Genomic DNA, 27,021 nt, shown 5'->3' on the forward strand with positions numbered 1-27,021 from the left:
TCATCTGCATGAACAGAGGATTTGGGTCTTTCTGAAGATGTAGTGCCACTGGCAGGCTTACAGCAGCTTTCTTGGGGACTGGAGTTGACTAATCGGGTCTTCCGTGTTTTCCTTCATTTACACATATCTGAAGCAGTTGACAAAGGAATGGATCCATCTGTTCCTGCTCTCTCCTGCATTTCTGGGGTGGGGCACAAGCTTCGGCCTTTTGTTCTTAAGAACAGGGCAGAGGTATGTGAGTCCTGTGTCAGCACCTGAACATTGTGAAATACCAGCAGTGGCTCTGGGAAACAGCTCTCCTGTGACCAGGGAGGGCCCATCAGTGCAAACACTGACACAAAGCCTGTGGCACTGCTGTGACTGTACTGCACAAGCAATGGAAACCTGTGGGGACACAGGAGGCCTCTCCACTAAAGTAATAAAATCACTGCAAAAATATTAAACCCTAGTAATCAACTGGCTGCCTCAGTTGATCCATTTACAATTATGCTAGTAATTATTGGTGCATAGTCATTCCAGTAGGCAAGAATCCATGTTTCTGTGGATGAGTTACTGCATTATTCCACCTGGGAAGGTGAGAAGGAACCCTTTTTTTCTTCGGTTATACATTCGTTTATATATTCCAAGCCATGGAATTATATCACACACTTTAATAAACTTTGATATCACACACTTTAATAAACTTGTAATTTGTTTTAAAAAGCTCTGAAAATGTCTCAGTGGAATTCTGCTTTACTGGTCACCAATACACAGCCCTTGAGTGGCAGCATTGCACACCAGGATTAGTTTGTGTAAGTCTTCATCTCAGCAACTGGAATCTCCTGGGCAAGTTAAAACCAAAATACCCCAAACCCATAGCCCTGGCTGAGGCTGACAGTCTGTTTTAGATAACTGGTCACCAGTGGAGCCCCCTGTGCCAGTCATGACCATACCTCTGCTTTTCCACTAGCCTTCTAATACTTTTTCTCTAAAAATAATTTAGCTTCAAGCTTGAGGTCCCTCATGCAACCATCTTGTTTAGAGCTGTGATAGTGCTTGGGCCTTCCAGGCAAGCTTTTCTTATTCCTACCTGTTGAAACAGCTCATTTCAAGCAGGCAAGCATGGACTCCAAACAGTGTGGTTTTGGCTGCAAGTCAGTGATTTGGCCTTTTGCTTTTCTTTTGATGCTCAATGAGGAGCAGGTGGGACGCTTTGGAAAGGGGAATTTCCACCATCATGGCAGAGGAGAGAACAGTGTCCCACCCAGCCTGGACCCAGCTCAGCAGGCTGCTGTGTCCTGGGGCAGCTGCACCACCCGAGGGACTGTGGGGATGGAGGGGCTCAGAACCTGCACTGCCTGGGAGCTGTGGGGATGGAGGGCTCACAGCTGGCTGCCCGCTGCAGCTCTCACGTGCTGCTTCCATGCCCACTCCTTGCCCGCGGATTTCACCCAGCCATCGATGATCTTGGCTTCCAGCCTGCGCACTTCCGTGACTGACGGCGGGTCAGCTGGGTTGCGTCCCCTAGGGAGAGCAAAGCAGCATCAGTCACTGGGCAGTAGCTCTTTGCCTCCTGTGCAGACAGAGCCTGGAAACTGAAGGACAGTTACTGACTGGTTTGTGTTTCACATTTAGGCAGCAGCCTGAATGTGGGCAGGAGCCCTGAGCTTGCCCTCGCATCACTGGCTGCTTCCCCCTCTGCTCCAGGCCCGAAGGCTGATGGCTAATGCCAGGAGGCACCAGATGACTTCACATGACTGATTGCTGCAGGGTGTCACACACTTGTGCCAATCCCTGTGCAAGAACCTGATCTAGTGACAGTAGGTGAGCTGAGTACCAAGTTCTGCACAGCCCAGCATCCCTGGAGGGTTGGAAGAGCTCTGTGCTGGGGAAGACTGCTCTTCCACATTGGGCTGCCAACAGCCTGATATCCAGTCCTCTGTAAGTACTTCCCCAGTGCTGGGCACTGGTGAGGCTACACTTCGAATCCTGAGGTCCCTGAGTTTTGGGCCCCTCATAACAAGAAAGACATTGAGGAGCTGGAGTGTTTCCAGAGAAGGCCAATGGAGCTGGGGAAGCGTCTGAAGCACAAGTCTGATGAGACGCAGCTGAGGGAGCTGGAGGGCTCAGCCTGGAAAAAGGAGGCTCAAGGGGGACCTTCTCACTCTCTGCAACTCCCTGACAGGAGGGCGGAGCCGGGGAGGGGGGTGGTCAGGCTCTTCTCCTAGGGATCAAGTGACAGGGCAAGAGGAAACGGCCTCAAGTTGAAACAAGAGATCTTTAGATTGGATATTAGTGAAATTTTTTTCATAGAAAAGGTTGTAAGGCATTGGAACAGGCTGCCCAGGGATGTGTTAAGTCACCATCCCTGGAAGTGTTCAAAAAAACTTGGATGTGGCAGTTGACGACATGGTTTAGTAGAGAATGTGGTGGTGGTGTTGGGTTGATAGTTGGACTTGATGATCTTAGAGGTCTTTTCCAACCTCAACAACTCTTATGATTTTGTGGTTCCAAAGTATCTCCTCGTTCTTTGGGCTGTGGCTTGCTGAGATCAAACAGCCAAGGCATCAGAATTCTGTCAGCCAAAGGAGAATTTGGTACTTACCGGAGATCAAGGTGATGGGCACCTCCTTTAACGGTCAGTGCAATCAGTGAAGGGCTGAGGCTACTGTTTATCTGGAAGGAGAAAGAGCAGAGGCCAGCTCTCACCAAGTTACTGGGAAGAACTGGACATCAGTTCTGAAAAATGGAACATGATCTGGGCAAGACTAAGGAAAAGCATGGCTGGTATCGTGCACACAGCTAACAGTCCTAATGAGCCAGATCACCTGTCCCAAATGAAGGGAAGGCTTCCCCCAAAGTGGGAACTGTCAGCTGATTCCAGCCCTGGCAGTTGGAAATAAGTCTCCTTTGGGCCCACACACCCTAAGCAGCCTGTTGTTCTTGCAGCTGGGATTCCAAGCCAGCCTAGAACAAGGAACTTCTGCATTAAATCAGGAGCTCAACTAGCTCTAAATCCAGTTCTGGGTCATTTTTGGTTTTAAATTTTAAACTTGAGCCCTGCCAGCACTCTGAAGTTTTGCTGAATCTAAGCCAAAACATGCCTGGTTTGAGTCACTGCTCACAGCACCTGGCTTGGTCTCACCAAGTGTGCTGGGACTGCAGAGAGCCAGGAGCACCTGGCCGGCAGCACTGAGACCACGTGTGGACACAGAAACACACCGGGTTGTGGTTCAGACCCTGGGTGTGGGGTTAAGAAGGTCCTGCTATGTCTGCACTACTGAACCCACGTTTGTTCCATCAGTGTTCCTGGCTGATGGACACTACTCTGTGCCCATTGTTAGAGTCCTGAGGCTCCTCAGTGGCTCAGCATAATGCAGCTGCTCACAGAAACTCAAATGGGCTAAAACTGGATTGCCAGCATTGCTCTGAAAGGAAGAGGGGGTAGTGTGTTACCTGCAAAGGCTGTTCTGTGCTCAGGGTGCAGGAGTGCACATGCTTACCCCACCTCCAGCCCACGGGTCCAAGTCTCCATTTGAAAAAATGATGTTGCTTGCACTTCTCAGGTCTGAAATCCAGAGAGAGAATAATTGAGAGGTCTTCCTGTGCAGTTATCCAAATGTATTTGGTTACTGCAGCAAACATGGCCAAGAACAGAAAACACTGGAGAACAGAACAAATTCTTGGCAGTTTTTACGTTTTCCACTTCTGTCCTAAGGGAATACAGAAACCTCTGTTTGGCTCAAGTCAGCACAAGGCTGTGACCTTCTGCCAGGACCCATTAGTGCGCTGCGCCTGTCCTCATGGGGCTTAGCTGGGCAGAGGGCGACAGGCAGACAGCTACAGGGAAACACAAAGGAATGAGCAGTCAGCACAATTCACCTCCTCCCCAAAAGTTAGTCTGCAACCAGTGTGTTCGTGGCCTCACGTGCCACTTGTTCCAACAGTACTGCTCCCGCATGGCCTCTGTGAAGGGCATCTCGGGGAACATGTCTGTCACATTGTTGCTGTTGAAAGTTAAGTTGATCTCGGTGCAAACCTAAGAGAAGCACAAAAGCTGTCATGGGGTGGGGGGGAAACCAGGACAGCAGCTGAAAGTTGTTGGTGTCTCTAACCCCTTACCTGGTAGTCCCAAGCCTCCGCATCCAAGCCGATGCCACAGCCCGTGGGGTCAGCACAGGACCGGTACAGCTGGTATATGTCATAACACGGTGCCAAGCCGGAAGAGTTGTAAAACACCCCTGCCAGGTGGGAACATAGCACAAAACCTGTTGTAAAACACCCCTGCCAGGTAGGGACATAGCACAAAAGCCCAACTGCCCAACACACGAACCTCACGGCCAAGACCAAGTGAAGGCCTGGCTGCAGGATGCGCTTTGTTTCTGTCATATTCACAGAGAGGAAGGGACTCCCGGGTGCTCTCTTCTGTCTCTCCTTTTGCCAAAAGCCAGCGAGTGGCTCACTAGTCCTTGGAACAGCCCAAACCCCAGGAGCAGGCTGTGCAGAGGATGCTGGTTGAATGCTTCAAATTGAACAGGACGCAACCGCTGAGACCTTCCCAACCTTGCCCTGAAAGGAGCTGTGCCTGAACTGCTCAAATTTAGTCAGAGGGCCAAGGGTGGCACATCACAGAGGGGATTTTGCTTGACTGTTGTTCACAAAGAGAAACATGGTATGTGCAGGCTTGCCCAGATGAAAGAATAGCTGAGCAGGTGGCCAGGGAAGCGTAGCCAGGAGCTGCTTTCTGTGTGGATGGGCAGTTACCAGATAGGAGGAGGAGGACTGCAGCTAAGCTGGTGGCCATCTGCTGCTGCCAGTGTAACAGCAAACCCCACAAACACTGTGGATTTGTGCGCTAATCAGCACCACCAGCTCCACTTGCAAACAGCCCCAGGCAGCTCTGCATGGCATCCAGTGGTTTGTGCTGCAAGGCCCCAGGCATGGGCTGCTGAGGAGGAAACTGCTGCAGCTGCTGCTTTCTAGGTGGATATGCAGGCCGGGCAGCACAGCCTCAGCCCCCTCGCAGCATGGAACCGCTGATTCAAGCGCAGAAGGCTGCCTAGGAGATGCTCTGAGGGGCTGCTCCAGGGCTATGTGCCACCCAGAGTGATGCTGCTTGGTTCACAGGCCAGCACGGCAAGGCTCATGTCCGACACCTACGTGCCAAAACTCCTGGAAGGGCTCAGCAGCCTTCGCTCACAGAGCGCGCTGTGTGATGTGACTCTGGAGGCAGAAGGGGTTTGCTTTCCAGCCCACAAGATAATTTTTGCTTCGGCAAGCAATTACTGCAAGATCCTGTTTGTTGGAAAGTCAGTGGGAGCAGGGAGCTCAGACAGTAACATCCAGCTGAAGGCTGTCAGTGTTGCTGGGCTGAGGAATGTTCTCAACTTCATCTATTCCAACAAGCTCAACCTCTCACTACAGAATATTGAGGAGACCTTCAAAGCTGCAGAAACCCTTCTGGTGTGGGAGGTGATCAAGCTATGCTTTCGCTTTCTGGGGGGTGCTTGAACTGCAAGAACTGCCTGGATGTTCTAAATATCCCCAAGAAACTTGGACCAGATGAGCTGAGACAGAAAGCCATGTGCTACCTGGGGCAGCATTACAGATACTGGTTGATCCTCAGTGCTGGAAAGACCTGGACCAAGGAAACCTTTGTGAAATTTTGGACAGGACCAACACCAAGGGATGCACTGAGCTGGAACTGTTCAGAGCTGCAGTGAGCTGGCTGCAGCATGACCAAGCACAGCTGAAAGATGCAGCAGAGATTTTCAAGTGCATAAGATTCCCTCTCATTCCTTTATGGGACTCGCAGAGATATGTTGAGGGAATGCCTCTTATGAGGCTGGACTCAGGTAGCTGTCACAGGTACCTGCAAGAGGCTCTGGATTACCACTCACAGCTATATGCTCAGCCCATCCTGCAGATGCAGAGTACGAGTCTCCGCTCCAGTTCCACTGTGCTGCTGATCACTGGTGGCAGAGCCACCAACAACCATGTGTGCAGGGAGATGTGGGCTGTGGACCTGAGCTGCAGCACCTGGCACAATGTCGGGGACCTCTGTGTGCCAGTGTACAACCACTGTGTTGCCATCATCAACGACTTCCTCTTTGTCATCAGGGGACAGTTCAAATTTGATCCCACAGGAAAGCAGCCATCAAATGAGGTGAGACACAAGAAACCTTTAGCCCCTTGGAAAAATGGCTGGGTGAGGAGGGGGGGGCATCATTCCTCTTGCCCACCATAGATCTCCCACCTCTACATATTTCCCTGTGCACTGTGCAGTACTGAAAGCCCTTGAGAATACAGATTCCAAACTGTCTGGGAAGCAGTCAGGCCCTGCCCTGGTCTCACCTTGCTCCTGCTGTAAACTGTCGTCCTAACCTGTACACAACTTTACAGTGCAGGTTTGGCCAGATCCACATCAGTTAGTTGAGCAGCCCCAAGAATGCTGCCCTTGTCCCCACTGGTGCTGCCATGGGATTTGTGCGTCCCACTTCACTGGAGAACTCCTCCTCCCTTGGTTTTGCCCTTGAAAGACAAATATGCTTTAGCTCCCAGGACCTTCCCCTTCTGTCTGGAGAGTCAAAAGACTTGTGCAGGATTTTGTTTTCCTAGATGGTTTCGGGAAGCTTGCTAGAAAAACCAGCATTTTTTTTCTTCCTCATGCTCCAGGGGGCTTATTTCACCACTGTACTGAGTTCCAAGAGTTCCGCTGCCACAGCAGCTCCCTTCCAGGGCCCCGAGGCCAGAGGCAGCTCAGCAGTAGTGGAACGGAGGATGCTGGAGGACACAGGCTGCGGCACTGACTGCCAGCTACAGCCCAGGCCAGCGTTCACTGTGGCTCTGCAGATACTGCCCTGGCTCAGCAACCAGGGCTTCCTAACCAGAACAAGCTCGGGGAGGTATTTACTGCTGAACAAGCCTTAGCAGAGGTGCTGTGCCATGGGGTAATGCCAGCAGGGATGAGGGGATAGGAAGCACTCCTGCCTTCTCCTGGATGAGAGCAGCAGGCAGAGCTCACCTGCTCTTTACTACACGCTCATACAACAGAGATGCAAAAAGGTGCTTGTTGAAATCTCACTCAAACGGTTCTTAGCTGTCACATGCCAGCTGCTGCTTGCTGTTCTCCAGCACTGAGGATGAGCCAGTATCTGTAATGCTGTCCCATGTAGCACATGGCTTTCTGCCTCAGCTCATCTAGTCCAAGTTTCTTGGGGATATTTAGAACATCCAGGCAGTTCTTGCAGTTCAAGCACCCCCCCAGAAAGCGAAAGCATAGCTTGATCACCTCCCACACCAGAAGGGTTTCTGCAGCTTTGAAGGTCTCAATATTCTGTAGTGAGAGGTTGAGCTTGTTGGAATAGATGAAGTTGAGAACAGCAAACAGGTATTTCAGTAAGCCTATGTGTTTCACCTCCTGCTTGCTGCAAGCTGAGACCACAACCTACTCCCAGACCCCTGCAGACCTGTAGGAAGGCCATAACTGAGCCTTCAGCTTCACTGAGAAGGAGCTGCTCCACCAGCTGGCTGGCACTGGATGTGCCTGGAGCCTGTCCAGGTCTGAATACAAAACCCGCCTCAGTCCAGGGAAAATTCAGCAGTTCTTGAAGCCACACAAGACGTAAGCCAGCCACCTGCCTTCTGCTAACCATCGTCTGCTGTGATCCTAGGTTTTCTGATTTGATCCCCGCAACATGTCTTGGCTCCAGGTTGCCAGCACGCTGGAGCGACAGACACGCTTCCACGTGGATGTGCTGTCTGACTGCATCTTCGCTGTGGGTGGAGTGACACTGCTGGGGACTCTCTCCCATACTGTGGAATTGTACCAGCCCTCTGACAACAAGTGGGAGTTCACAGTTCCTCTCCCCACGCCTATTGCTGATCGCGCTGGCACAACTGACAAGGGAATCCTCTATATCGCAGTGATAGAGCCAGTAGAAAGCAGCATATTTTCATACAGTTGCATTGATTTTTGCTACCATCTTAATGTCACAGTCTAAGCCTGCGCCCACACCAGTAATACAGCTCCAGTGTCCCTTTCCTGCTGTGTCAGCACAGCCTCACTGCCTTCCTGCGGCAGGAATTTTTTTCTTTCCAAGACATTAAAAGTGACCCCATCTGTCTTGCAATCCTGAATCACAAAGCTTTGCTGTCTGAGAAGGTAAACCAGGAGCAGACTGCCAGTGTTGGGGATGGGACTAAACCCTGCTATGAATCTGAACGGAAGATTTGGGACCAACCCTACTGTGCTGCTTTGTTCACTTGTACTAAAAGAGGCAAAATGCAGGCTCTTACCCTCTTACAGAGCCTGTACAGCTCTTGCCCTACACAGGATCCTCAGTTCTTACAGGGCTTTTTGGGAGATGGTCAAGTACAACAGCTTGGGGTAAACACTTCATAAAATTACTGTAGAATCTTTAGCTTTTGTGGCTTCTAATTTGGACTTGAAAAATAGCGTCTGGTTACTCCTAGGAAGAGCACTGTGTTGCACCTCTGCAGTTAAAAGTCCTGGGCCAGCCTGCAATTGCTGTAGGTCCCTGCTTGCTAAACCACTTATGGCCAGCTGAGAATCCCTGTAGTGATTTTAGTCAAATTAACTTCAAATGCAAAGTTTCAACAAAGGGGACATCTCTCTGATGGCCTATATGCTGCAGCCCCAGGGGCAGGGACATCACATGCAAACTTGTACCCCAGCAGTGCAGAAGGATAATGGAAGAGCTAAGGGAATGGCTGGGACTCAGGTTCAAGTCCCTACTTTGACCCAGCTGGCCCATAGTGCCACAGGCAGCTCATTTCACTTCTGATGGTCACAATTCATACCAGAGAGCAAAGACAAAACTTCCTCACAGAGCCTCAAACATCCCATATGATCTAGGCTGGGTAACACTATACCCCTGGGCTGTAAGATCTTACCTACCCACCAGCATTCCTTTCCTTTGGAACTTGTGGACTAACTAGTGGGCAAATTTGAACTGGCCACAGCCCTGCCCAAGCATGGGAAAATTAAGAGCATTACTGCAGGATTTAAAGACAAGCTCCATGTAGACAAAGTGTCTGTGCCCAGGTGAGCTGGGGTTTATGGCCGACCTGGAATAGCATCTTCCTGTTAGCAAAGACTCAGCAGGGTGGAATTCAACAGGCTGTCAGCTTGAATTCCACAGACAGGCAGCTGGAGGCATTGACCCTTCCCATATCAGCACCCTCCTTCTGCAAGGAGCTTTCTGTAATGCACCCCTGAACTATACAAGTCAGTCAGTGCCTGTTAGGGAGAAGCTGCCAGCAGCACTGGGAGACTGGCTCCAACCTTCTCTCGGACATCCAAAGTTCAAAATGCTCTGAATACTTTTCTTTCAAAAGAAGAAAAAACCCCATTTGGATTGCTCATGCTGGAAACAAATTCCCTAATTAAAGCTGTTCCTGGCTACCCTTGAAATACCCCACAAGTTTTATTCAAAAATATTTTGTGGAAAACTATTTACAAAAGAGTTGGAACTGGTTTGTATTAGGTTTCTTTTCTCTTTAGAATACCTAAGAAGCTCTGGTTTTATATTTCACACTGCATCAGCTCTGCAGAATGGTATGAAATTTTAAACCTGAGCTCCTTAGGTATTTCAAAGAAAAAAAAATCAGCTCTGCTAACGTTTGCTGAAGATTTGCTGGGGAGGATGATGGATAGATTTTCAAGACATGCTTTCCTTCTAGGAGGGTTCTCTGGGGGCAAAACCTTAAGAGACACTTACAGCTACCTGCCTTGCCTCCGCTGCTGGATCAGCAACAGCACCATGACTTTCACCTGCTGCAGTCACAGCACGGCCACGCTCAGGGACAAGATCTTTTGCATCGGAGGAAAGACACTAAGAGGAGTAAGTTAATTTGCTCTTATAATCCCCAATATGATCCAAAATAGGCTCTCCATATTGCTAGGCCCTGCTTTGTTCCAACAGGTTGACCAGTAACTGTTATTGTTGGTCCTTAGTGGACTGGCTCAGTTGCAAGCCAGGACAATAAGCTTATGGAAACATTTCTGCCATTACAGTCACATGCAGCAGAGCCTATCCTGGTGTCACTCTCTATTTGCCAGAGTAGATTTCTTTTAGAGAACACATACAGTGGAGGCACAGCCATTAACACAGCAAAATCCAAGTGTAAAACAGGTCAAATTTCTGCCCCAAATACACTAACCCCCCGATTGTCCTGGTATGAGCTGAGAGCGGGGAGAAACACTGGCAAATGCAAAGAGGAATGAAGGCATTAGCTTAATTTTAGGAAAGATGAGCTCAAGTCCTGGAATGCAAAGGAAGTCTCTTCGAACCTGGATTTCCCATCTCTGAAAGGAGGGAAAGCAATGTCCAGCCCTCTGGGAAGAGGGCTAACAGGGACTGGAAGGCTTACTCTAGAAGAACCTGATTCCCCAAAGCCAAGAAACTGAGTTTTCAGAGATCACTTGGCAATTCCCATATCAGAGGGTAAAAGCTCAGGGGCAGGGTCTGGCTCCATTTTGCCATGATGGGCATGGTTTTCTTGGAAGGAATGAGTCTATAACAAGAAACTGCACAACAAGGCTGACAAATTCCTCCAGATGACACAAACTTGGTTGTTGCCCCCAATTCAATGCCCTATTGCCCTGTTTAGATGAATTCTTTTGTAACGGGCTAAAAACTCGGATAGCAGGTAGGGCTTGGGCTATGCCAGGTTTAGTAGGTCCCTGCGGTACCTTGCTCAGCTTAATCCTCTTATTTCCCAAGAAGAAAGCTCCTTCCAAGATGTGCCATTCTGGTATTTTATTTAGTTTCTTTTGAGGCTCTGATTCCTAAACATGAATCAAAAATCTGGCATCTTGAGCCCCACAGTGTTCAAACAGATGTTGAGACACTAGTTTCCTTCATCAATGAACCAAGCAAGCCTGATGTGACAGTGATGCCACTTGAGGCGTGATATGATGGGTGAGTGTTGGTCTGGTTCTCTGAAGGTGGAGGAATTGATTCATGTCAAGGAGATGGAGTATTATTGTCCTGTAAGCAATCACTGGACAGTACTAACACTGTCCCCATTCACCTGCTGCCAGTTCAGCATCACAGCCCATGGCACTACACTCTACCTGGCAGGAGGTGGGTTGCTGCAGCACATGCAGAAAAAGGACAGTGTTTTCCTGTATGATGTAGAGGGGCAGGTATGGAAGAAAGCCAGTCCCCTACCTAAAGCTCTGACCAATCATGCCTCTTGCATGATTAAACTTCCCCGAGTGAATGAAGCTGGGGAGATGGTGAGAGGCATGAAATGCTCCCCCCACAGCCAGGAGGAAGAAATTCACCCTCAGCTTGTTCATCTCAAAGAAACAAGAGTCCCACTCTGCCTCACAGGAGGAGTAGGATGCAAATATGTCCAGTAGATCTGAGAGTCTTTGTTAAGGCATTAGTGTTTTAACAATTCTTCTAGGTATCAGCCAAACATCTTTAGCAGTGATTTGGGATTGGTACATTTAGCTTCCAATGCTACTAAAGTACATTAAACCTGTAAGAATTCCTTAAATCATTTTTTTTTGTTGCTGTTCAGAACCCATTTTTCTGAACAATGACCAAGGTAGAACTCATTTTCAACAACCAACTTCAGAGATTTTATGAGGAAGTCTTCGAAAGTTCTTTGAATTCTATCTCTATTAATAATTTCCCTACAAACACTACTGGCTGATAAAATGAGTACTCACAGAGATAAATATAAATGATATGTTTTCTTGCCACAGGACACTGTGATGACAACTTTGTCCTCCACAAGCTGACCTCAGAAAGTGCACTGAGCCTGTAACTGCCAGAGTAGGGGTAAACTTTTAGAAAAGAACCAATTATCTCAGAAGTCCACATCTCATGGACAGACTGTGGGGCTGCAGTGCCTGAAAATCTGACAAGGATAAGTTTGGAAAGGTAGAGAATGAACCTATGGGCCACCGTGGGAATCACCAAGTGGCAAAACATCACAATAGGAGATCAGAGCCATACCAGCTCCCCTGACACATAGCAATACAATAACTCCACCGACAGGTGCTTCTAGAAAACACAGTGTTGCATAAAAGAGCAAACTGATAATATTAACTCACCAACAAGAGCAGCCAAGCCTTGAATTGGGTCTCTGTGGGCAAGAATTTGTTCACAGCCGACCTGGGTGAGACACATTACAGGCAAATGACAGACAGAACAGTTACCAGTCTCTGCTCTGAGGAAGGGCTAAGCTGGAAGATTCATTAAAATTACCATTTACACATTCTATGGTTCAGCAGCTTTCCAAGGGCCTAATGCAACAGGTTTGGAGGTTTTTATCTTCCTCCTTTTTAACAACAAAATACATAGAAACAAGTAGACGGGGCAAGGCCAAACAGTTCCTTTACAAACTTAAGCAGCTATGGAGGCCACAGTGATACACAGCAGTTCCTCCTACAATCAGAATATTTTAATTCCCTTTTCAGGGGGTGAAGGGAATGTGTAGAATAATTATTTCCACTTTAGAGGTCATTAAAGAGAGCATAGAAGGGAACTGGAGCCAGAGGCAGCATCTCCCAAGTCCCAGTGCAGCAGAGCCAGTGTGATCTCTTGCACAGCATGCGTGTTGCTCCAGGTAAGAGCCACAGAGGCAAATGAAGTCCCATGGGCATGGTATGCTGGAAGCCAGCAGGGAACAGCAGGCTGTCAACACACCTGAAGACACCAAGAATTGCAACAGCAAGTGGTGACCTGAGATCAAAGCTGGAACCTTGCAAAAGCAGCTGGTGTATGAGAGGTCTTTGTAACCCCCTGAGAACCTGGCCCTTTTCCCACACTTTGCCATCTCTGATTCTCTTGAAAGTTCACAGGTTTTGCAGTCCCCAGAACAGCAGATTTTCCTCTGCATTATACCTACGTCACCTTCCTAGGTGATACTTAAAAAGGAGCTGATTTGTAGATCTCCATCCCTACCTACCAAGAAAAATACATCTATGAAAGCATGTTGAGATGGGCTACAACAAAACTACTTTTTTTTTTTCTAAGCTGCAGGGTTTTGGTGTTTAAAAGCTGAAGTTAACAAGCTTACATGGGGTTTTGTGTCTAAGGTAAAGGCAGAGCAGGGTAGGAGCAATTCCAGCAAACCTGCCTTCACGAGCATTTCAAATGCAGCAGTCACTATCACAGAGAAGTTTAAAATGTGTAGATTAACTGCCAGAGCGGAAGGGCTGAAACATCCACCACTACCTTCCCGTTGCCATCACTGATGGGGTGTGCCTGACAGTGTCCTAAGCTCCAGTCACCCCCTTGCACCAATGTCCTCACCTTCACTGGACTGGCAGGGAGGTGACCCATGAAGTCAGTCTTGTAAGGGTAGTTCATCATGGCCATCATGGTGAAGGCATTTCTAGCAAACCCAAACAGCTGGTAAACATCCTCTTTGTTAGAGATCTTACTGCATGTGGCCATTTTGCTGCTGATCTCATCATAGGCTGCAGAAGCAAGGAAAATCAAAGACACAAACTTTAACAGAGGGAAAGCAATACTAAGCTTCAACATCTTATTTCACTCAGGAGTATGGAGATGCTGTAACATCTTTCTACTGGAAAGAACACATTACATCTAAATTTACACAGGTGGATGTTTAGGCACAGCCTCCCTGTGCAGTCTCACAACCTCATGCGGTCCATGGCCCACACTCTGCCCCTTCTGGAGCCACTGACACCTCTCTGGGGAGCCCACAGGAATCAGCACCTGCTAGGACAGAAGTGGTCCTAGCTGGCACTGCGAGCAGAACAGCTTGGTACGGCCTGTCCTCGCTGGTGCCCTGATGGCTGCTCCTGCTCACACCCACAGGCCCCCTTTCCCTGGCAGGGGGGAAAAAAATCAACTTAAAAAAACCAAACAACAACAATGACAAAACCCCCACAAACTACAATGAAAAAAAACCCCAACCAAAACAAACAAAAAATCACCAAAACCATGCTCCTAGGGAGCAGTGTGCATTCTGCACTACGAACTGCCAAGCAAGAACAGCCCTCACACAGGGCTCCTGAGACATGCCTCAGTGGGCTGCACAGGTCACCTGGAGTCAGGAAATTCATCTTTGAAGACGTTCCTTCAAGATGCACTCATGTACTCAGATACACCTTTGCACTTCTGCTGGGGAAAGCTGCTCCCTTCATTTTCATTTTCAGCCTCCACATTTTGGAGTCGCAGTTCCTGTCCCTGTCCTGCTCTACAGCTGACCACCAAAGCAGGTCTGGGACCTCCTCTGGATACTCACTTGAGAGTCTAAGCCTTAAATATGACCACCTCATCCCCCTGCTGCAGTAAGCATAGCCCCAGGCAGACCTGGAAGAGCTTGGCTAGTTAACACGAATGTTCTTACTGCTGTGACCTAAAGCTAAACAGTGTTTTGGACCCTAGGCTCCTCTGGCAGTTCCAGGACCAGCAGCAGCCAGGAGGCACATGGCTCCTGCCATGCAGCACCACAGACCAAGCCTCAGGACAGACCCAGAAGTCACCAGAGCTATCCCAATACCACGCAGGGCTCCCAGGAGATGCTGCATGAGCTCACGACATCTAGTCCAGCCTACTTAGGAGCCATTGCAGAGGTCTTCACCGTTCTCTGTCCTAACTGTCTGAGGCTGGAGATGGAAGGGACCTGGATGATTGCTTCAGGACCTAGACTGCTCTCCATATATTTCTCACATCTATCCAGTGAGTTGCCCACAAAGCTGTCATACCCACCTGAACAGCTCTTAACAGTGTGGGTGTTGAGGACAAGCATCTGGCGAAACATGTGGCTTTACTAGCATAAAATACTGGTGGTTTTTCCCCACAAGTGTTTTTGCACTTTGGTGCAGAAAAAACTGTTTCATTAACACTGTCCAAATCCCCACAGAGCTGCTTAATGTTTTAGTGTCGGTTTGCTAATTTTAATGCTAACTGAAATTGTTAATGAATTAAAAAAAAAAAAAAAATCACGCAAGCAGAAAGAGGCAGCCATGTGGGTATTTGCTTTAATTTAGCTGAGCAAACTGAAGAGCTAGCTGAGGTAAAGCTGTATCAGCTTTTCTCCCCGTGGCTGGGACTGCCTAGGACTGCTGCCTGCACTTAAGAGCTGTCTGCAGGGCTCTCTCCTTACCTCCACTCAGGCACAGGTCCTTGATCTGCTGGAAGGCCTTGCGGACAGCTGTGACGCAGCCTAGGCTGGACTTCTGAAAATCCTGAAGGGACAGAAAAGACACAGGTTGACTGTAGGGAACCGAGATTATATGACCCTGGGAGAAACTTAAGGGGAACTTGGCAAGATAAAAGCGGATGTGGTGAGATGTATCTTTGTGTGTCAGAAATTGCTTAGGGGTATTTTTCTCATGCTCAGTGAATGCTTAACTAAAAAGTAGATATAGAGGAAAGTTACTAACAGGAATTTACTGCTGATGTAACGGGGTATATAAACCATGAAAGAACTGTAATAAACGATTCCATTATACCACATGGGGTCTGTGCCCAAGATGTCACCGTTGACAGCTTCACAGAGGAGATACTTGTAGAGGCTGCAAGAGGAAGAACTGCCAGAAGGACCAGGAGATGAAAGGGGTACTGGCCCCCTGGTCAGCACCTCATCTGCATCTTCAAGAGCAGTGACACCAGTGCCTTGTCCTCCAGACAGTCATCACATCCCAGTAGAAACCAACACTCTGCACACCTCAGACCAAGCAGCAGCTGTGCCACCAGGTCTGGCTAGGCTGTCAGATGGAACACTCTGCACTTCATGGAGCATCAGACTGAACATGAAGCAGCAAGAGGAGACATGCCTTGGCCAGGACATGGGGAGAGTGGGCCAGGCTGTGAGGTCTAGAAGGTTTTTGTTGTTGTTTTTAAACACACAACAGAGTCTTTCCAACTGCACTTTGTCTATGAGAAGGAGCCATGGAGAAGTCAGTTATGCATCCAGGGTACAGAACCAAACCCTGCTTTTCTTAAACCTGCCAATGACTTGCCAGATGACCATGTCCTTTTTCTTGGGAAAACCATTACTGATCCTGAAAAAGCACTCTAAGTTATGCTTGAAGAGCTGTGGCTGGCTAATGTGGAACAAGTAGTTTCTGTTACTGAAGGCTCTAGTGACTCCAGGTGTTTCTATTCTCTTAATTTGTAAGGCAGATTCAGATCTGCTGGCAACCAGTGCTTCATAATAAGAAGAATTATTAGGGCTCTTCCAAGGTCCCTTTACCATGCTAGAGCAATGGTTAAGTAATGACAAGTCACTAGCTAGGCATTTTTCTTATAAAGACCCAGCCTCAAATAAACAATAGATTTGTGACCTTTCTGTTCTTCCTAACTCTGCCTTTGTCTGATAACTATGCTTAAAGAAATCATTATGGGGTTTTCCACAGTTACCTGGGCATCTCTTTAGGAGTTCCAAATCTCCTTCTGGATGTGCTTAGTGATCTTCATTTACACTAATGGCTCCAGAGTGTGGGGATGACTTGGCCTGGGACAGAGGAGCAGGTCTGCTCTGGCTGCTGTGATGGCTGAGCACCTCTAGGCACTGCTGGACTGCTGCCATGCACTGCCCGGCACGAAGGACTCAGCACCCATTTCAGCTCACCCCCAGGCCCTTATGGGCCAGAAATAGTTCAGTTGAGCTGAGCAGAGGCAGGAGGCATTGCAGCCATTCCAAGGAAAGCTGTTCCTGTTCAGGCTGCCAGTTTTGACTCACACCCAATTCAGATGTGTGATGTGAGCTGATGGCCTGCGCAGCTGCTGCAGCAGTAACCTCAAGGGAAGCAGGCAGGGGCTGTATGTGCAGCCCTCACACCAGGGGTTCTGCCAGCTGCAGGCAGTTCGCATATATAACCCAGTACTATGAATGTAAAATCAACTTTCTGCCCTTTGCTCACTTTCCCTGTGAGCTAGAGACTTACTAAGTGAGCTGAAAAGGCTCAGTAAGGGTCACAGAGAAAGCTGCTTTGAGACAATGCACTCTGACTCAGTTGGAGGGACAGAGGGAAGAGAGGCGCTTTCCACAGTGACTCAGGAAAGGTTTGTGCCTTCATTACCATTAACAGCTCTCAGGGGTGTTCTCACCGAGAAGAACAATTCAGTTCAGATTTCAGATGCACAGATTGCAAATAAGAGCATTGAAGGTGATAGTACCTTGAAAACACCACATACTGCTTGCTTAGGAGCTCAGCCCAGAGCTTCATTTATAGCTGGAGAGAAAATAGATTTTTAAATTAATTGGAAAGTTTTTTCAAGTGAAAAGGTCAAAGCCCTAATTTCAGGGGTGTTTAATGACTCACAGCATATTCACAGCTGAAGCAAGACAGAGCTCCTGGCTGAACAGGGCTGCTGAGAGGAAGTTAGCTTCAACCAGGGAAGAATTCCTACTGCAAGGCCTGTTAGATAACTAAGTGGCATTACATTTTTTTGTTTTAAAATGTAGAACTTTAAGACAAGATGTCTATTATTCTTTTATACACGTAAGAGTTTCAAATGTGTTTATTTTCATTATAGTCTTTTCTCTATACTTAGTAGTAAAGCCATCTACCCTGTAAGTCTCTGCAGTGAAACGAGGTGTTCATGTATATAAATAAAAGCAAAAAAACCACGAGTTGCACACACAGGTGTGCTCCTCAGCCCTCAAAGTGGAGAATCACAGCAAAGTAACACAAGAACGGCAAGGATATGTTAATGTCAACAAAGATGAATCACCTCTGGACAAGGGGGATGGGGAAGAAGAGGATTAAGGTGGCCCAAAGCCAATCTAAGGCTAATTATCAAGGTAAAAACGACCCTTGAGGGACCTCACATGCTATTATCTGACCACCTTGGTATAGTGAACTGATAAGAGCGTGTGCAGAAAAGCACTGCTTAAGTTGACCGATTAACAAGTTTTGTGCAACTTCTTTGTTGTAACTTGTATAAAAGCCTGCGAACTCCCCAAAGAGAGGTGCCAGTTTAGTGAACTATCACCCAGCACCCCTTTCTGGGCGGAAGGGGACTAAACGTGAGCAGGTGGATCTCAGCTCTGGGTGCTCGTTGGCTCCTGCACCAGGTACAGACCCAAACCCTGACTGAGGAACAACACAGGTAGTTCATGCAAAGCCATCTGTGTCACCCAGATCTAGAAATTCATGTCAAAAGACAGGCAGAACAGACACCATCAGACAAGATTTCAGTACAACCAGGTAGTACATTTCTTTCCTTATAAACTGAATGTCAGTTCTAAGCAACACCATCTTCCTATGAGTCCTATGGCCTCAAGCTGCAAAAGCCATGCTTAAATTTTAGTTTAAGAGAACCTAGCACACCTTGCACATTTTTAGGTAGTGATATGAAGATTTCCAAGCTCTTCGTTGAAATGCAACCCCCTTGGGACTAAGGAGCTGCTGTGAATCATTGGTACCAATGCAAAATACAGCATTTTGGGAGAGGGCTTGAGAATAAGTTACCCAAAAGGGGTTCAGCCACGCACAAAGGAAAAATTTCAGGCTGTAATATGGTCAAGCCACTAAATGGGAAAGTGAATTCTTAGTGGCACTAAAGGTACTAGCACTGAGTTGTGCTGCTCAAAGTGGCACCTTTGGACGCTGAGCTGCTCCAGCTAAGGCAGTGCTCTGCCATCACACCTGCAGCTGCTGCTTTTCCTTGTGGGTTCTCATTTAATCGTACTCTCTGCTCAGCACTGATGCTGTGAAGACAAATGTCTGTTTAAACACATGGCAAAGGAAAAAGAAGCAGCATTCCTAAGGCAAGAATATAATGCTCCTGAAAAGAGATGCTACTTACCATGGTGACATCTCTAAAGAACTGGGTGGAGTCTCCAAGCCCAGCTACAGACAGCAGAGGAGCACTGGCAGCTAGTGCTCCAGCCACAATGTTTGGGTATTTCATCCTCAGGTAAGCACTCAGCATTCCTCCATAGCTGCCAAGAAAGGACAAGTTATTTCCTTTAACAGACAACTTATGCTGTAAGACCTCAGAAGTTCAGGCCAGCATTCACAGGCTCACCCAACCCAAGGTAACAAGAAGCTCATGAACATCTGTAGATGCCTCATGTGCTCTTGCATGCTCATGATATGCATGATGCTCGTGGATATCTGTGATGCCTCATCCTCACATGAAAAGATCCAGTTATGGTCAAAGAGCAGCACACAGTGTTTTCTTACTGGTCTTTCTCCAGATGTTCACACCAGCTCTGGTGGGAACACAGCAGCTCAGTTTACTTCTGCAGACAAATGTAAATCCTGCCTCAGTATTTAACTCTGCACCACCCTGAACATGTCCCGACAACTTCACAGCAGAGCCAAATGTGGCTCAAGTGAAGCTGTCACTGTTCAGTGGGGGAAGAAGACACACTGTACATTTTGCATACACAATAATAAGGACCCTGCAAGCTCTTGGCAAAGGGTGTCCCTGAACACGGCAGAAGAGGTAGCCCTCTCATGTCCTGGCAAGTGGAGAGTATTCTTCCTGGGCACACCAAATAGCTGCTGCATAGTTGACCAGATACAGGGAAGGGGAGACATGAACAAATGCCACAAGAAAACTCAAAGCCATCTTAGTAGCTTCAGTGCCAGGGCCACAATCTACACATGGATCAAGGGCTGCTACATAGACCCAAGGTGACAGAACTTACTCATTTGCTGATGGTTGTGGAGTTATTCTGAGGCCACTCCTGGGGATGACAAATGGCATTCCCAAAACACAGGTTAAACCTGGTCTAACTCCAAGCTTAGAGGTACTCAGGCTCCCTCCCCACCACTTCAAGTGGTTGCAGTACATACCATTCCCACAGCACCCATATGTAAAACAGTTTGCATTTCTCTAGCCTTGGTCTTGGAAACAGGCATTAGCTGAAACCTGCCACAAGTAGTTTCAGGTTAGTTTGGCAAAGTTATAAGCACCAGAAGAGGTTTGGGTTTTCTCTCCCATGGGAAACACTGTGCTGCTCCAGCACTGCCATATTTCAGTGTCCATTCTCGTGGGTTTAGTGTCTTAAGGGCTGCTGCAGACTGAACCCTCATTTATACACACAGAGCTCAGTCTACATGCAGCCAGCTCACAGGTTTTGCTGAATCCCTCTCCCACCTCCCCCTCCCAGGACAGCTATACTGTCCTGATAGTCACAGTACAAACTCGCCCGAGATCAACAGTTCAATCACCACACCACAGTGAGCTGGAGGCTTAATGATAATTGTTAGGTCAAGTGCTTTTTAGCTCACTGTGACTGAATTCGAAGCATTGTACTTCTGGAAGCCTTTTGAAGGGAAGCATCCCTCTACTACAAGAGTGGGGATCCATCAAGAAACAAGGACATCACATCCACCCAGATGCAGCATTCTGGGGAAGGACTGCTGCAAGGAATCAAGGGGTAGCCATGTAGCAGGTTGCAAAGCAGAATTATGAAGGGGCCTACAATGAAAATGGATGGATGCTGTTAAAGAGGCTGTGTTTCATAAAAACCTGGGTGGCCCCTGGGAAGAATATTTCACCAATTATTAGTTTCCTGTATTTCCAACGTAAAATGTTCTGATCCTGCAGGAGGAATTTCTCATTTTCACTGAATCACAGAATATGTCAAGTTGGAAGAAACCCATCAGGATCGAGTCCAGCTCCTGGCCCTGTGCAGAACACCCCAACAATCCTACCATGTGCTTGAGAGCATTGTCCAAACACTTCTTGAACTCAGACAGGCTTGGTGCTGTGACCACTGCCCTAGGGAGCCTATTTCAGTGTTCAACCACCCTTTGGGTGAAAAACTTTTTCCTGATATCCAACCTCAACTTGTCCTGACTCAGCTCCAGCTGTTTCCTCAAGTCCTGTCACGGGTCATGAGAGTACCTGCCCCTCCACTGCCCCCCCCGTGAGGAACTTGAAGACTACAATGAGTCTCTGTCTCCTCCGAGCTGAACAAACCAAGTGACCTCAGTCTTTATTCATAAGGCTTCTCCTCCAGTCCTTTCAGCTTATGGCTCTCCTTTGGACTTTCTCTAACAGCTTAAAGCCTTTTTTATATTGTGGGGCCCAAAACTGCAAACGGGACTCAAGGTGAGGCCACATCAGTGCACAATACAGCAGGACAATAACCTCCTTTGACCAGCTGATGATGCTTTGCCTGATGCCCCCCCAGGACATGGTTGGCCCTCCTGGCTGCCAGGGCATTGCTGACTCACATCCAACTTGCCGTCGACTAGGACCCCCATGTCCCTTTCTGCAGCTGCTCTCTAGCCTCTCGTTCCCCAGTCTATACACAGTCAGGGTTGCCCTGTCTCAAGCGCAGAATTCAGCACTTGCCCTTGGTAAACTTCACAGGGTTTGAAATTGCCCATCTCTCTAATTTGTTGAAGTCTCTCTGCAGGGCCTCTCTGCCCTTGAGGGACTTGACAGTTCCTCCCAATTTAGTGTCGTTGGCAAACTTTCTTAGTATCACTTCCAGTCCTGCATTCAAGTTGTTAATGAAGGTGTTGGAGAGCACCGGGCTGAGGAGGGAACCCTGTGGAACCCCACTAGTGACTGGATGTCAACCTGATGTCACGCCAATCACTACAGCTGTTTGTGCCAACCTGTGAGCCCGTTGCTCGCCCATCACATAACATGGTTATCCAGCCGTGGGTCGGACATTTTGTCCAGAAGGATACTGTGAGAGACTGTACGAAAAGCTTTGCAGAGGTCCAAAATAATTACATCTATTGGCTTCCCTTGATCAACTAGGTTGGTTACCCTCTCCTAGAAAAAAATTAGGTTCAACAAGCAAGGCTTTCCCCTCCTGAAGCCATGCTGGCTATGACCGATGACTGCATCATCCTCCACGTGTTTTTCAGTATCTCCCAGAAGAATTATTTCCATGATTTTACTGGGCAGTGAAGTGAGACTGACAGGCCTGTAGTTTCTGGGGTCCTCCTTCTTGCCCTTCTTGAAAACTGGGACAATGTTCTGGATGACTCGCACATTGAAGAAGCTTAGAAACATCCAGTCGGGGTGCTTCTCCAAAGCAATCACAACTGGAGACTAATGCTTGATGGGAAAGCTGAGTGGGACCTGGTGATGAGCTCCTGCGAGCTGAGGCACAGGCACATCTGCTCTCTATCAAATAGCTTAAAACTCTGCCTTGAGAACTTCCTTGAGAGCCAAAGAGAGCTACAAGAACAGCATGACTGTGGCTGGGAAAGGATGCAGAGAAGGGCAGGAGCCCCCACAAATCTTACCTGCCTCCAAAAGCAATGACAGGGCAATTTGCAGCACCAAACTGCTGCTTAAGCTCAGTAATGAGCACTGCATAGTCAGCAAGGGCTTGTTCCACGGTGAGCAGAGCAGTCTTCTTCAGCTGTGTTGACTCAAGTCCAAACGGAAGAGACTTCCCATAGTACCTCTGAAAGGAAAGACATACACTGTGGCAATGCTGGTCTGGGTCTGTGCTGCTGTCACCATATAGCTGGGGTAAGTGTGCACTGATAGGAAGAGATAACAGAGCATGAGGTGTCCTCTAACTTGTTCATAACTGAGGAATGTCTCCTGCACCGGATACATAGAGACCTTCAGGACAGATCCTGAAGAGGATGTACAGTACATCCTACTACTACACAAGCTACTTCAGTGTGTGTGCCAGATGAGCTCTCAGCGCGTGTCTCTCTTCTGAAATCCCCAACTAGAATAGGGAACAGGATAATCTCTTCATGCCTAAGCTGATATATAGTAGATTTAATAGAGTAGTGTGAGAAAAGTTGGTTTGGGACTTTGCAGGCTAAAAAGACTAAACATTATCCAAACAAAGTAACTCTCTACTCCAGCATGGAGTTCAAAGCTTGTAGAAACTACTTACAAAAGCAAATACACCGTGGCATAGGTTTTACTGAAACAGCAGTCTGTATCCTGGAGTGCTGGTAGGCATAGCAGAAAATTATTCAAGACCTGCTACTATGAGGAAAAAGGTTACAGCAGGTCTGACTCAGCTTCATGGCAAGAGTATTCCAGACCTGCAGAAAGCTGAATTTGGTAACAGTAAACAGAACAAGACTCTACAGTAAGCATAATGACTAAAATACTCACATGTTCAGCAAAAATGACAAGCGCTTGCTGTTCCTCTGCTAATTCAAATATAAAGTCAGAGTTCTGAGCAAAAGTCCAGATGTCACCTTCATTGCCAGCATAAAAAAAGATGGGTCCAAATCCTTTCTTCCAGAACTTTGCTGAGACAATTGAGAGAAGCAAATTAAAAATAAAAATAAAAAATAATAAAAACAAACAGACAAACCAAACAGCACAAAAAATCCCCCCAAAACCCTACAAAAAACATGTGCATGAAGTGACTCCATTTTTGGTAAGTTTGGGCAGGAGCTTAACAAGGCAGAACTCTGTGAACAGGCTGATTCCTGAGACCTGAGTTGGGACAGAAATGTGTTAAAAAGGCCAGACTCCAGAAATCTTTCATTTAGGTGGGTGTAAATAAGAGCTTCCACGAGATCAGCACATGGTCTGAAACTTCCACTTCTGCCTGAAAATAACTAAAATCTCAAGTTCTGCAAGTCATTTGCAAACAATTGCTCCCCAAAAGAGCAATTTCCCTTTTCAGCCCAACTTATCCTAAACACTTGCACTGATCAATTTTCCCACAAAATTGACATTAGGGAATTGCTTGCATCTTTCTGCTGCTCCTGCTGTCACACAAAGTTGTAAATTACATATCACAGGATGGTTTGAGTTGGGAGGAAGACCCAACTTGAACTAGAAGACCATCCAGTTTAAGCCCCTCTGCCATGGGCAAGAACACCTTCCACTAAGCCCAGGTTGCTCCAAGGCCCATCCAAGCTGGCCTTGAACGCTTCCAGGGATGGGGCAGCCACAGCTTCTCTGGGCAACCTGTGCCAGGGCCCACCCTCACAGCAAAGCATTTCTTATGTCCAATCCAAATTTACCCTCTGTCAGCTTAAAACCTTTGCCTCTTGTCCTATCACTACTGGCTCTGGTAAAAAGTCATCTTCCTCTTTTTTACAAGCCTTCTTTAAGTACTGAAAGGCCACAATAAGGTCTCCCTAGAGCTTTCTCTTCTCCAGGTGAACACCCCCAGCTCTGCCAGTCTGTTTCCAGAGCAGAGGGGCTCCAGCCCTTGGAGCATTTCCGTGGCCTCCTCTGGACTTGTTCCAGCAGTTCCACATCCTTCTTGTGTTAGGGTTCCCAGAGCTGGATGCAGCACTGCTGGTGGGGTCTCACTGGAGCAGAATTCTACCCCCCCCCACCATGGGAATGAGCTCAGGACATGCTGACGATATGCTGATATATGTTTTATATGTAACACACACACACATTTTTTATTTATATATATATATATATGATGATATATGAAGATGAAGTGCTTCATCCTCAGATCTGTTTAAAACGGAAGGCAAATTGAGCTTAGCAGGACAAGTTGAGCCACGATGTCAATAATGGCTTATCTAAGAAACAGCTGTTTTAATGCTTGCTGACTTAAACAAACATTTGATTTTAGTTTAGTCATAAATTGCACAGGAATTAGGAGGGATAATAAATAGTATTCTTCAGTGACAGACCTCAGACCATCAGTTAAGTGTTGATTTCAATACACTACCATATCATCCAAAGAGACCCTCTGCAGCAGTTGTCCTACAGATGTTGCTGCAGTATGTCACGTGGGGCTGTTTCCATTAACAGAGAGGTCTGAATTTAATTCTTGGCATTCTCAACACAGACTTGCCAAAGCCAGATTTGGCTTGGAATGGGATTTGAAACCTCTCATTAGTGAAACTGCTGCTCTTTGTTAACAAGGAGGCTGATTCGCTGTCTGTGCTGCATTTGCTTTGGGTATTCGGTAGATAACTGGCTTTTCTCCTGATATGCTTCATGGTTCCTTGAGTAAATAACCATTCACAGGAGCCAAAGCCAAAACAGACTGGCTCCCTAAAAAGGTATCTATTTTTAGATTGAAATCTTGGGGAACTGCCAGTTAAACTCAGTTTAATTCAGTTGAAGAGTATCAGATGCCCTGTTGTGAAATAAGTCTCCTTTAGCTTCTTGCTTATAATCTGAAAACTCTCATATTGCACAAAAAACAGTAGAGGGAAATGGAACTGCTCATAGGAATTTTGAATAAAAAACTCTTCTTAAACCAGCAGAACTGTAATGTTAATGTTTTGCTCCTCACAAATATTATTCAGCTCTGCCCAGGACACACAGATAAAATGTAACACTTTGAAAAGAAGACAAGTAAAAGTTACACAATGCTTTAAACCAGGTGATCCCAAGGTTCTGTTCAAAAAGGGCCACTTAATTAGTGAAGTCTCCCTTGTTGTGTTGTTGCTGCTGCAGCCCATATCTTTGGGCTGAACTGATCCGCGAATTCATGACGTACATGACTGGGCACAGTTGCTGCAGAGCAACAACTGATGTGAAGGTGAGCTGCAGCATCCGAAGCCCCACATGCAGCTGGGAGGCAGAAGCAGGTGGGCACCAGGCTGGGCAGTGCTCAGGGCTGCTGCTATTCCCAGCTCCACTTTTGTTCTCTCCCTGCAAATTGCTCCCCGGATTGCTCTGAGTAGTCAGAGTTGAAAAACATGTCACACTGGTTATAGAAATTGCTGTCTTTTTAGTCACATGCTGTTTAGAAAGGCCTTGTCTCTCTTAGTGGCACAGAAAATAACTTGTTATTTGGCTAGAAAGGAAGACACTGCTGGCTCCTTGCTGGCACTACTCATTGTTTGGCATGGATTAAGCTATCCATAGCTGCAGGGTTTTAACACAAACCACCGACCCAAGAGGAGTTATCTTCACTCCCAAGAATGGTGGGTACAAAGCACAACATTTCAGTCGCTATTTGTTTTTCTTGCTGCATTCAGAGCACCGAGTTGCTGTGTAAGAGATGCTGTGGTCAACTGAACACACATACACAACAGAGCCAGCTCTGGTGCAAGCCTAACGCAGCTGCTGCTTCTAGCCTGCTCTTGTTTCAGAGACACCAGTCCCCAAACCTGTCCCTGCACCCCACGGCCAGAACAAATAGAAGGTAAGGAGCGAACCCCAGACTAGTACGGTTTAGAAGGGACCTCAAAGGCCATTCAGTTCCACCCCCCTTCCCTGTGGAAGGGACACCTTCTGCTAGATCAGGCTGCTCTAAGCCCCATTCAACCTGGCCTTGAACACTCCCAAGGATGGGGCAGCCACAGCTTTTCTCTGGGCAACCCGTGCAAGGGCCTAACCACCTTCACCGAGAAGGATTTCTTCCTAATATGTAATCTAAACCTACTGTCTTTCAGTTTAAAGCCAGTTCACTTTATCCTATCACTACATGCCTTTGTAAAGAGTAGATGATAAGGAAAAGGAGAGAATAAAGACAATAAAGGGGAATGCTTCGCTGCAACGAAGGGCTGGCCCCCCTTAGCTCACACTGACTCCTGGATGTCCAGGGCAGCTCTCTGGCTCTTGCTCTGCCGCCGGGCAGGGGTGGTTAAAGCTTAAGCAGAATAAAATCCAGTCCGAGGCCACAGCACCCCCGGGGACCTACCCGACACCAGGTACCGCTGCGGGAAGGTCTCGTTGCCTCGGGTCTCGAAGCTGAAGTGGTCCCGCACCTGCGGATAAAGCCGCTCCTCCAGGCCGGGCCACACCGCCCGGGCAGCTGGAGGGGACACAGTCAGCACAAGGGAAAGCGACAACAGGCATCGTCAGCCAGTACGGCACGGCCCAGCCCGGGAACCGGGGCCCACGAGAGCTCGGAGCTCCCGCACGGGGCTCCCGAAGCCGGCTGAGGGCTCCCGCCCAGGGAGGCCGGTTCGGGGTCCTGCCCGGGGCCCGGGAAAGTCGGTTGAGGGCTCCGACCACGGCAGGGCCGGGGCTTTCCGGCCCAGGGGCCGAGGGTACAGGCAGAAGGGTCTGGGCCGGGGCACCCACCAGGAGCGGCGCTGGCGGGTGGGAGCGGGAGCAGGAGCAGAAGCAGGAGCAGCAGCGACCGAAACATCCTCACGACACCCGCACCGCGAGCGCTCCCGCGCGGCCACCGAGCACGTGACCAGGCCTTGGCGTCACGTGCTGACCCACAGCCCTT

The 27,021-nt window shown here is 48.0% G+C and overlaps 1 protein-coding gene across 1 annotated transcript; it reads right to left on the bottom strand.

Annotated features, from left to right (window-relative positions):
* Positions 1-179: 179 nt before the first annotated feature.
* Positions 180-27,021, bottom strand: DPP7 (dipeptidyl peptidase 7). Its single transcript, XM_051807794.1, has 13 exons — positions 26,868-27,021; positions 26,482-26,595; positions 23,016-23,155; positions 22,175-22,338; positions 18,756-18,891; positions 15,103-15,184; positions 13,278-13,444; positions 12,074-12,134; positions 4,102-4,220; positions 3,862-4,018; positions 3,483-3,547; positions 2,585-2,655; positions 180-1,503 (listed from the first exon to the last, which is right to left on the bottom strand). The coding sequence occupies exons 1-13, from the start codon at positions 26,932-26,934 to the stop codon at positions 1,362-1,364; spliced, it is 1,485 nt and encodes a 494-aa protein (XP_051663754.1). The 5' UTR covers positions 26,935-27,021; the 3' UTR covers positions 180-1,361.

The sequence above is a fragment of the Manacus candei genome, unplaced genomic scaffold, assembly GCF_025592945.1.
Source record: "Manacus candei isolate 608988 ecotype Guabito, Panama unplaced genomic scaffold, ASM2559294v1 h1tg000071l, whole genome shotgun sequence".
Lineage (NCBI taxonomy): Eukaryota > Metazoa > Chordata > Aves > Passeriformes > Pipridae > Manacus > Manacus candei.